This window comes from Stigmatopora nigra, chromosome 17 (assembly GCF_051989575.1).
Source record: "Stigmatopora nigra isolate UIUO_SnigA chromosome 17, RoL_Snig_1.1, whole genome shotgun sequence".
Taxonomy (NCBI): Eukaryota; Metazoa; Chordata; class Actinopteri; order Syngnathiformes; family Syngnathidae; genus Stigmatopora; species Stigmatopora nigra.
The window spans coordinates 4233670-4245212 of NC_135524.1; the positions used below are offsets into that span (position 1 = coordinate 4233670).

The 11543-nt window shown below is 39.4% G+C and overlaps 1 protein-coding gene and 1 long non-coding RNA gene across 2 annotated transcripts; one reads left to right on the forward strand and one right to left on the reverse strand.

The window, feature by feature from the left end:
* The first annotated feature begins 1928 nt into the window (after positions 1 to 1928).
* On the forward strand, positions 1929 to 9180 carry alpk2 (alpha-kinase 2). The gene is made up of 8 exons (XM_077737960.1): positions 1929 to 3089; positions 4583 to 5678; positions 6117 to 6264; positions 6435 to 6562; positions 6645 to 6686; positions 6757 to 7055; positions 8638 to 8726; positions 8865 to 9180. Exons 1-8 carry the CDS (start codon positions 1929 to 1931, stop codon positions 9178 to 9180), a joined length of 3279 nt encoding a protein of 1092 aa, XP_077594086.1.
* Positions 9181 to 10324: 1144 nt separating this feature from the next.
* On the reverse strand, positions 10325 to 11266 carry LOC144210218 (uncharacterized). Its single transcript, XR_013329334.1, has 2 exons — positions 11030 to 11266; positions 10325 to 10936 (listed from the first exon to the last, which is right to left on the reverse strand). It is a non-coding gene; the product is annotated as an uncharacterized LOC144210218 (long non-coding RNA).
* Between the last annotated feature and the right edge of the window lie 277 nt (positions 11267 to 11543).

Genomic DNA, 11543 nt, shown 5'->3' on the forward strand with positions numbered 1-11543 from the left:
TCTGGATACACCCTGGTTTGTTTGGCAAAATTTAGGGTTGAAAAAAAATATTTTCCTGGCATAACATTAAAAAAACAATAACCAAATACCAACAAATGATGCAAAAATAACCAAATTCTGCTTTTGCATTCTTCTGCAATTCAACAAACCAAAACAGTTCTTCGAAAACACCGACTCTAATTATTGTAAATATAGAAAAGCCTTTTAGATGCTGAACATCGACACTTGTCCTCACTATCAGGTAACTTTGCGTTCGTGTGGCGCCGGTGACGGTGTAAGGGGCTTGCCTAATAATAGACCCTCCTCACCCACTTGAAGGAGGGTTGACACTCAAGCGGTGCATCACAGCTTTAAATCGTCAAGTACGTCTATGAGAGAGGTACGTACTTTGCAGCCTATTCCTTTTTATTAGCCTTGAATCCATTCCACAGGCTTGTTGTCGGTTCCAGAATGTTCCACTGGGCCTTTCAAGTGGCACATGAATTAAACTGTAGCATGAGTGATGGATGGACTTTCAATCCTATCCAGTTGCCGTTTAAATGTCCTCTCCAGAGACTTTTGTGTGATGTGTTGTAGTAATGTGAAACTCTGCCAGATTTAGTTTTGAAACAAACAGTCTAATTATCAAGAGACTACTTTAGTACATAATTGAATGCTTAAGCCAGAGTGAAATGTTACACATAACTCATTGGCTGTCTAACTAATTCTGGCTGGGAGAGTTGGCAGCCATAGTTTGATCATTCAAATTAGATTGGACAGCTAACACTGTCATTTTCAATGGGAGTGAATGAGTTGGTTGGAAAAATGAAAACTGTTTGCAATTGGGTGGCAACAACTTCAGGATGTAACCCACCTTCTACCCATAGTTAGCTGGGATAGGCTCCAGCACCCTTGTGACTCTAGTGAGGATAAGCAGTGCAGAAGATGAATGAATAAGAGGAAAAAAATACTGCAGAAAAAGTTAATCATTCAGAAAAAACTCCTTTTAAGGATTTTTCTTCAATCTACACATTTTCTAATAATTACTAAAGATAAAGTTTTCCTCAAAAGTAAAATATGACACATTTTGTCTTGAATGACTCCAATAAAATATGTTTAAAATGTACAGAATGCATAAATAAATATCAACCCTTAATATATTAAATTACTTCCCAGTGTCTTTTCTTAATACGAGTAAAAATCAGTATAAAATAATAACTAATCAATGTACTGTTGCTATTAATATTTTTGAGTGATCTGGGTTGATTAACTAAAAAAATGGGACTGAAGAGGAATTATAAAGTCACTTTCTGGAAAGGCAGGCCTCTTATTTTGTATACTAAAGCATTTAGTCTCATTCTAAATATTCAAAACCTTGATAGGAAATCTCCTAGAAAGCCATAACCATGTCCTCACTAGGATTTCACATGCTTTAGTGTTGTTGTTGTCGCCGTGTAGCGTGAGGTGCCTGCCCTTCACTGAGTATGTGACGAATGCAGGCCATGGGTGAAGATGTCCTGGTATTTTTCCAGTCTGATCACCACTAGCAGCCTTTCCAGCACTCATGTAAATCAACAGCGACACTTTGTAGCCAGCTACAGCGACACTTGCTGTCCAACTCACAGAGTGAAGCACTTTGTACTTAGATAGATTAACATTGAACAAATAAAACAAACTATTCCATTTATTTCGATACTGTCCTAACATTGCCAGCATTGAAAATGAACAGATGAATACTCTAAATTAAGAGTGAGCATCAACCCATAAAAATCATACTGACAACTTTAACTATTTTGCAGGAACGGGAGAAAGCTGCAGTTGATGCAGAAGGTATCAACATTTTTTAAACTACATCAATGGACGTGACACCTATCTCAACAGACCATCATAGACAATCACCATTGGAAAGCAATCAAGATTCTGGCTATTTTTCTCTTTTGGGAGGCTTCATGAACACCCCGGAAGAGTTCCTACCCTTACTACCTCACCTGTCCACTACCCTTATCTCACCCACATGTGAGATTTACGCACAGCCCATCCTCATACCTGACACGAGACCCCCATTCAGGGTTGAGTCAATCAACCTGGAAAATTTCAGGGCCTCCAATCTAAGTGCCGAGCACACTCGGACTGCCAGTCCTACGAGGTTGGATAGCTTGGAGGATGATTTTCCCACCGAACCAATGTCATACTTGTATATATTTGAAGATGAGACACAAGACTTCATCCTGAATCCATCCAAATTAGATCATAACAACGATGGCGCCCCTATCAGGTTTAGTGATTCAGCAAAGAGTATGACGCACAGCAATACCCCAGACAAGGCCTGGCTGGCGTTGGCGTCTAATTCAGCGCTCGAACCATTCACTGAGCTCACCCAGATCACTCCCCAAAGACCGAGGAGTGTCAGTCCTGCCGAGCAGTGGTGTGACGCCTGCCAGTATTTGGATAACAAGGATGTTTTGCCCGCTTCCACCTCTAGCGACTTATCGTTGGAAGAGCCGTGGGTGTCGGGTTACGCCACAGAAGGGATTGGCTGGGAAGGGGATGACACCATAGGTTGGAGGCCACCAGTGGAGAGGTGGTCCTCCGTGGAAAGCTGGGCAAGCGCCCTCTCTGACTGGAATGTCATCGGGACGCCGGCGCAGGAGTTTACAGACACTTTCTCAGAGATCGGAGCAGAGATAGACACCCTGACTGACGCGCTAGCGGATATTAAGACTGACGACTCGGGAGAAGGGATGGGGCTTCAAGATCAGCCAGTAGGAGGATTCATCCAAGAAGTATCTATACAGAGTGAGCAAGGATGTTTTGCTTTCCAAAGTCCAATAGGAGATATTGTCCAATCTACAGGGGATTTGACAGCTATTACGTCAACGCAAGTAGAAGAAATGCCAGTTATTAACCTTGTGCATGAAAAGCCAGCCGTTGTTTCATCCGATGAAGATATAGACAGCTTAAATCCTGCATGGACTCATTTAAGTGATGTGGATCTTCCTCGATTTGTCCAATTTTTGGGGACAGAAAAATTGAAAGAAGAGGAAATCGTGCTGAAGATTGTGGAGGATGAACATGTGACGGAAGAAACAGCTGAGCTGACAAATGAACAGGTAGGAGGATTTTTAAAGGCAATTACAAGCCAAGAAATTAAGTTAACAACAAATTTGACAACCCAAACTAGGTAAATTTTTTAACTGGTGTTTGCAGTACTAACTAGAAATATATTTAACAAATTTTGAGCAATTTCTAAAAAAAAAAAATACATTCTCTTCAACTAGGGAGTGTGATGATCTGTTTTTAAAACATTATAATAGAAATTAATAATAACCAGCACATAATTTTAATGGATTATATAATTTGTAAAATGTAATTTGGTCAAAGTAGGTCTGAATTTAAAATATTGTCAAGGAACATATTAAAAAAAATATTACTGAAGGATTACACAACTAAAAAGTACATATGTACATCAAAAAGGTTTACAAACATAAAAACACTAATTTTTTATGTGGCCAATTTCAACAAAAATACATTAATGTAATTGAAAGTACAATTACAAATTAAATAGCTTTCAAATCAAACTAAATTACATTAAATCAAATACACTTGGTCTATTATTATTAGTATAACTTCTGAAAATGCCATGAATGAAAGTAATTTCTAGTATACATAGTATAATACTGTCCAAACAAGTAAAGAATAGTAATGGCCCAACCAATAAAAGCACAAATAACCCCAACGGATGAACACAATGCACTGAATGGCAAAGACGGTGCACTTAAGCAGCAGTCATAACCGCTGGAGAAAAGGTTCCACAAGTTCTTATTCTGTTGACTGTATCGTGCTACAGTCACAGAGATGAACACAATGTAAAGTGGCTACACAAATATTGTCACCCACCCATGCCAAATTCCCGGGTGGGCCCACATTCTGCAGAAAACAAATCGTGAGAGTGACAGCTGAAGGAGAATGATGGGAGGGGCAAGAGAACGGATGTCTAATAATAGCACAAGACAACGACGTTAATAGCATGCATCTCTTGTGCGTCAAGGCAATAGGTTTGAAGGTTTGCACAGCTGCTGATTGTAACACAACTCTTTTTCCGCACACACGCGGCGCCGCTGTATCCCCGCTTTAAAAAGGCGAGGTCCAAAAAGAGGTCCCTCATTGGTTGTTGTTGTTGTTGGGCTCAGATGAAGAGCCAGAATCGATTGTGTGGTCTTCTTATGGCTTGTGGATGTAGAGGCATGGATATTTGTGAGGGGGTTTCGGGATTGATGGAAAGGGAGGTGATTTTAGGAGAATAGCGGGAAGGTTTTTTGATGCTTTGGGCTTGAATGTGGTCGAGAAAGCAATAGATGTTGAGCCAAAGTCAGAAAAAGGAATATTTTGGTATATTCTGGGTCTTACCTTCTTGATTTCATGTCACAGTTTGTTCACTGTGGGGTATTTACATGTCAAATTATTTTGGAATTTCTCAGGCCACTTTCTGTTACAGTAGCCAGCAGCAAAAGCCCGCTTTAAATGAATAAAACCTCTGTTGTCATCAATGAAGAAAAAAAAAGTCTCCAATATAATCCTAACACTACTTTGTTTAATTCCCCAGGAGTTTGGAAACAAGTTGTCAAAGGTGACAAAAGATGACAACATCCACCAACTGGACTCTCCACCAAACCAGGAAACAGATCTGAGATCTGGGTCAAGCAACATCGAACATTCCGGAACTTTTGCGGAAGAAAAAATGAATCTCTGCATGCCAATGTTGAACACCAGTGGCAACGTGCAACATAATACTCTGACAGAACCTGAATTAGAAAGTCAGGTGTGCTCACAGGTATCATGCCCCACCTTTATTTTGCCCGTAGCTCCTCTTGAGATCAAGTCCACATTGGAATATCGTAGAAGCAGCTTAGAAGGAGATCAACTAAGGACTTTAAATGATGCCCAGCCACGGATACGGACTCTTTGGCCACTTTGCGACAAGGCGAGGCCTAGTGAGGAGGTTCAGGAACTTTGCAAAGAACCTCCCGCCATCCTCAAAATGAACTGCGCCATTCCAGATGAGCCACATGCACCCAATTTGGCAAAAATGAACAACCATTTAGCCACGAGTAAACTGAAGCAGAATCAAAAGACCTTGGAAAAACCACAACTCAAAACTGATGCCAAAAAGGAAAAATCCACTCCACACCATCACGGCCTTCCAAGTCCGAAGAAACAGGAGAACTTGGCGCACCTCCCAAGTGGTAAACAAAAAGAAACTTTTGAAAATGACAATAACCAGCTTGTCAAAGAGACGATCCCACATTTGGAAAATGCTAAACCGCACGGCAAGAAGAAAAAAAAGCACCACCACAATGCGACCGGGACAGAAAACGATGCAAAGATGAAGGAAACCAAAGGACGAATGGAGATGTCAAATATCAAAGTCCACAAGGACGCCAAGATGTCAGACTCGGTGGACAAAAAAACTTTGAAACCCCCACATGGGGAACACATACGTCATAATACGGATGGCAAAAACAAACACGTCCTGACTAGTGATGATACTGTTAAAAAGCGACGCTTGTCTAAGGATAAGTTTGCAAAATTTTTGGACTTAAAACCAAAGACGGAGGAGGGACCTAAAGTCGATGTCAGAACGCCAAGTAAAAAGGCCTCCAGTGAGGTGGTCAAACCAAATACAAGCCCCCCAGTAGAAGGTAAAACTGATATTCATTTGTGCAGAATTTGTACTCTACTGCATTTAAAGTTGACAGGGAGATGGTAAAACTAACTGAAATTTGAAGATTTGGCCTAAAATCTAAAATTCCATGTTGGACTTTACTTTAAAATAATGACTAAGTTTTATAATGTAAAGTTTACTGTCTGAATAAAGTGGTTATTTACCATTGATGCCACTAGATGTCCAATTCATTTTGAATGGGAGGGTTGAATAAACATCTATAAGGCCAAAATTTTAAGTTTAAATGAATTCAACGTCTATAGATGTCAATGGCATGTAAAAAAACTAAGTATATTAGTTATAATGAGGACTATAAGGTTTAACAATAAAAAAATACTACATAATAATTGCTAATATACTCATGACTGCCCCTGAAAGGGTTAATAATAGAAAAAAATCATGTCTTGACTTACAGAACCGAAGGTGATGCAACCCATCCAGCCAGAATCCGTGAGCGCGGACCCCCAAAGTCTAAGTCTGTGTTGCAAGTTCTCCACCATCTTCACCAAGCACACCATAACTTGGAGGCATGAAGCTGTTGTCCTTCTGGAGGTCAAACGAAGGTAGTCCAACTTGATGACCTCTGACCTTTAAAGAAGTTAAAATGTTTGCATTGCAATTCAAATGTGCGCACCCGGTCATTTTTTACGTGGGTACCTTGAAAGATAGCAGATATGGTCGATGCAACGGTCCTTGCAATTGTGTCTTTATGACATTGTGTTTGTCTCTGAAGTGCAGGGGACGAGACTCGAGCATCTTTGACCATCTCCAACGCGTCCCACAAAGATTTGGGAAAGTACCAATGTTGTCTGAGTAGCTCACATGGATGCATCACGCTGGATTACCTGCTCACATATGAAGGTATGACCCCAATTTAATACATATATACATAAAAAATATAACTATTAGGTCAAGCCATCTAAAAACAGTCACAATTTTACAGTGCTGCGTGAGATTGTCATTCTTCCATCTCCAAACATCACAGGTGAGTTGCAAAAGATTAGTTTAGAAAAATAAAGACATTTAAATCACTCAGTCATTACCTTCTTTTCTAGCCCCTCCGGTCGAGGCGGGCTTCGAGGCAGAAGACGTCCAGTGTTCCCGGCTACTGTTCAAGGAAGACTTCTTGTCCGAGCAGTACTTTGGCGAGAATCAGCCCGTCAGCGTGGTCACCGAGAAGGCCCACTTTGGCGAAGGCATGCACCGGCGGGCCTTTCGAACCAGGTTGCGCCAAGGGTGGGTTCCTCTCCTGTTGGCGGGACCCTCGTGCGTGCTCAAGGTCCACACCGCTGTCACTTATGGGACTAAGAACAACGACGACCTCGTTCAAAGGAATTTCTCTTTGGCTGTGGAGGTAAATGCACAAACCACATTTAAGTCAATGATTAATAAAATGACTAAATAGTATTAATAAGTATTAAGTATTAGTAGGAGTTGCAATGAAATATGAAGCTGGATCGATATCAGAGGTTGGGAACCTTTTTGATGAAGAGCCATACTCAGAATTTAAAAGTACAAATACATGAAAATGTGAGCATTTATTATTCATTTTACCACTTTGAAAGTAAAAAAAAAAAAAGTCTGGATTCTTTTAAAAACATGTACTACAACTACTGTAGTGAATGCGCAATTACACTTTATACCACGCCCCCCAGGGGGGCGCGCCCCACTATTTGAGAAGCACTGATCTATACCATCAGTTAAGCAAAGTACTACCCAAATATTATTGTCCTTAAAATAACAATAATTTCTTGTACATTTCTAGCTTCATAATATTGCTGTCTATCACATTATTCAGACCCCAAAGCAGGTTACATATGAGGCAGTAGTACTATACAGATGAGGATTTTATTTGCTCAGTTGCAAGAAAACCATGAGGTCTGTATATAGAGGTTAAGATGTAGATACCGTGCACGAATCAGGCAAGGCAGATGTCAAAATCCATGTGGTCTATAGAAGTAGCCAAGGTAAAGGTGTTCCGGGATGGGCAGGAGATCGATGACTATTTGCAAAAATAAGATTAAAATGGAAGAAAACACTAGGATGTCAAAACTAGGAACATTCCATCAAAATGGTGGAGATTCAGTAGGCCTAGGATCTTGATTGCAGGCAGCTGTCAATGCTCCACCCATTTGCTGATGGACATCTAATTGTGGGATGTAGACACTCCTCCTTTGCAGGCCTCACCATTGTTGTCTAAAGGAAATGATTGTTTTTGTGTCATATTGTCATGAAATTGCTGATTTACAAATAATGTTGCACAAATTATATTGATACTGACAAAGGATTAAAGTGAGGATTCTAACTAAATATTGGCCTACCCAATTTGGATGCAGGATATGCACAATACTGTAAAAAAAAGGAGTGTTTGTTTGCAAACTTTTTCAATGGTAGACAGGCAAAGAATGCACAAATTTGAATTAATATTCATATATTGTGCAGATTTGTTCAAAAAATACAATAATAAAAATAGTAAAAAGCACAAATAACAACAATAAAGTGACAAATACATTTATTGATTATAAATTTGTATGTTTTTGTTGATATTTGTGCACTCATTATATGCTTTTCTAATGACAATAACAGCATTAAATTCAATTTAAATCAATGCTAGATAATTACTGTCATATTTTCACTGGTATAAAGTAGAGCCTTAGAAAGGGAGCCCCAATGGTATAGTGGTTAGAACTTTGGCCTCACCGTTCTGAGATTGAGGGTTCAATCTCAGCATCGGAAAATGAATAAAAAATGTGACCCGGATGACCTGACAGCTTCAGTTCTCCACGTTTTTATTGCAACACATACTGTACATTTCACTTTCGACATTGCGCTAGAAATAAATCCAGGCTCTCACACAGTACATTAAAGTGAAAACGTGATATGATGCTTGATTTTACAAGCTTGCTATAATTAGTATGTGCCAACGTGTTACGCAGGAGTGTCACGTTCAGAACACGGCCCGGGAGTACATCAAGGAGTACAACGTCGCCACTCAGTCTGTTGACGCCTTCGGAGAAGTCCCGGAGTGAGTAAACTCAACAAAATAAAGGGATTTATTGCATATTATTGTGCCATACAATTACATGGACACCAATGAGATGAGATTGCATATCAAATATATGAATAACACCCAATTTGGTGCTTTTCTTCCCCTGCAAAACAGCATCATTCCCATCTATCTGGTTCACCGGCCTTCCAGCGACATCCCATACGCCACTTTGGAGGAGGAGCTAATTGGGGACTTTGTCAAGTATTCAGTGAAGGATGGAAAGGAGATTAATCTAATGAGACGGGACTCAGAGGCGGGTCGAAAGTGTTGCGCCTTCCAGCATTGGGTATATCAACGGACTGAAGGGAACCTGCTGGTCACCGACATGCAAGGTGGATGGAGAAAATATCCGGAGTTCAATAAATTAGTTGAATTTTTCCAGTTTTTTCCAATGTGGTGTCTCTTAAAAGCTAAATTAAGAGTATTTTAAAGAGTTTGCCTGTAATAGAAGTCCAATCCATTTGAACTGGGAGGGTTGAATGTTTGTTAATTTGGTGCTGGTCAACCCAGTTCAATTGGATTGGACGTCTATTGCAGTCAATGGCAAAAATGAGGTGAAAATAACTCATTTTGCAAATGAATTGAAGCAAGTATAAATAACAAACACCACTGTTTGTTTTTTGCAGGAGTGGGAATGAAACTCACCGACGTGGGAATTGCCACATGTAAAAAAGGGTGAGTTGATAATTGTATTTTTTGATTTCATTCATGCATTCATTTTCCTGCATTGTTTATTTTCTATTTTTAATATTCGTTTAGTATTTTTCTGGTATTTAGCAACTTTTCTTCCACTCTTTTTGCAGTTACAAGGGCTTCAAGGGTAACTGTGCCACCTCCTTTATCGACCAGTTTAAAGTGCTGCACCAGTGCAATATGTACTGCGAGATTCTGGGCCTCACATCCCTGCAGCCCAAAGCGATCAAAAAGGCCGCTTATCCTCCCAGAATCAAAGCGCAACCTTCAGCTGGAACCAAAAAGAAAACTTTTGGGCCAACTTTGAAAGCCAAATCCTAACAGGAGGACATTTGTGTTGTTGAACTCTCATGTCTTACATCAATTACTAGGTATATTATTACTGTTTTTTTTTACTTTGGTGATGTTTCCAATTGCACATGTTCATTAAATTAATGAACTGGTTGATTAACTTATTGGAAGAAATAGAGCAGAAGACTGATCTTACTGTATTTTTATTGAAAGTGAACAGTGCAAATGCTTCCATTTATTGAATGTTAATTTACAGCAATATATTTGTTTATGGCACCGATAGCGATTTATATAAATACTACGAATGGTATAAGTATTGATACGGTAGTAAAACGACTAAATCGGTATCAGCAACCACTAGGAAATAATGTGCCAATGCTGTGAAATGTGTACTTTTGGATTTATTTTCTCAAAATTGAAATGAGTTTGTCCTATTTTGCTTCATTTCGATGAACATTTTGCTGCTCTCTCTAGTGTGCGCGTTTTGGCCACTAAGGGGCAGAATAATACAGACTATAAAAAAGTTACAGTGGTATTTTGACATACTTGACTTATGAGCTTTTAATAATTAAAAAAAACAAGAGGAAAAACAGCTTTTAGTCAATTTATTTAATCTAAAATACTATCATCCATTTAAAAAATATAAAAAAGATATTAGTCTTTTGTTTTAAAACTTTTCATTCATTCATTTTCTGAATTGCTTATCTTTACAAGGGTTGTGGGGGGTGCTGGAGCCTATCCCAGCTGACTATTTGCTCAAAAGAATATTTTTTAATGCTATTTTATTGGGGTAATTGAGACCAGGCATTTACAAATGTGGACATCACATTTTGGGCCATGTATGTTATTAATATTATGGCCTACATGTCCCAAAATGTGATGTCCATGTATGGGGACGCTCGGTCTTTAAGAGGCCAGGTTTTTTATTTTTGACTTGTTTGTAATTAAATCATATAAATATAGCCACTTGCCCTATAAAAAAGGTTAAACATCCTCAATGTCTTTGACAACTTGTGAATTCCCATATATGTAAAAAAAGTACCTGAAAAATCCTTGTGATTTCTCCATCCAGTAGCTATTTAGTGTGATGATGGCGTTTGATTAACAGGACACAAACACCATTGTCACACTCCAAAGCTCCAGAGGATAAAAACTGGCCTTGGACACACCATTCAAGAAGTTCAAAACTTGCCATCGGGCAACTGGGGAAACAAAAATAAACAGGGTCATCAAATTTGTTTTGGTTCTGTTGCTTTCCCTTACAAAATGATATAAAAAAAAAAAAACAAGCTCACCTGCCCATCGTCCCCTGGGCTTCCTATTTCAGCTGCTCTGTCTTCCCATCTGGAACCTCTTCATATACCTTGTGACAGCTTCACAAAACGGTAAAAGTCCAGTAGCTGACCGGGCAGGCAGGCAGGCAAGCAGTTGAGAGGGAGGTCTGTGCCCTGTCCAAGTCTTTATGTAGACAAACAGCCGGTTGCGCATTAGTGATAAGCCACAGGGGAAGTATTGATCGACCCTGACCACAGCCAAGAGAGGGTGATCTCAGGTAGGACCAAATAAAGGCCCCCACTAAGGCAACAGGGGTATTTTACACCAGAGGTCTTGTAACTTTTTCCTTTTTTTAATGTATTTTAACTGCCATTGATGACGATACCAAATCTCTTCGGTCCTTATTTTAAATGTTTCTTAGTTTTCGATGTATGTCTTAACCGATATTCTAATTTTATGAAAAGAAGTAATTGCAGTTTCACAGTTAAGTGGCCCAGAAAATGAATGAATGAATAAATATAGAGGATTATTTTC

What these genes read in the sequence shown, in the direction of transcription:
- alpk2 (XM_077737960.1), top strand. Translation starts at nt 1,929, where the DNA reads ATGAACACCCCGGAAGAGTTCCTACCCTTACTACCTCACCTGTCCACT. An exon ending in CTGAGCTGACAAATGAACAG is followed by an intron (nt 3,090 to 4,582) that starts GTAGGAGGATTT and finishes TTAATTCCCCAG; the next exon opens with GAGTTTGGAAACAAGTTGTC. An exon ending in GCCTTCGGAGAAGTCCCGGA is followed by an intron (nt 8,727 to 8,864) that starts GTGAGTAAACTC and finishes CCTGCAAAACAG; the next exon opens with CATCATTCCCATCTATCTGG.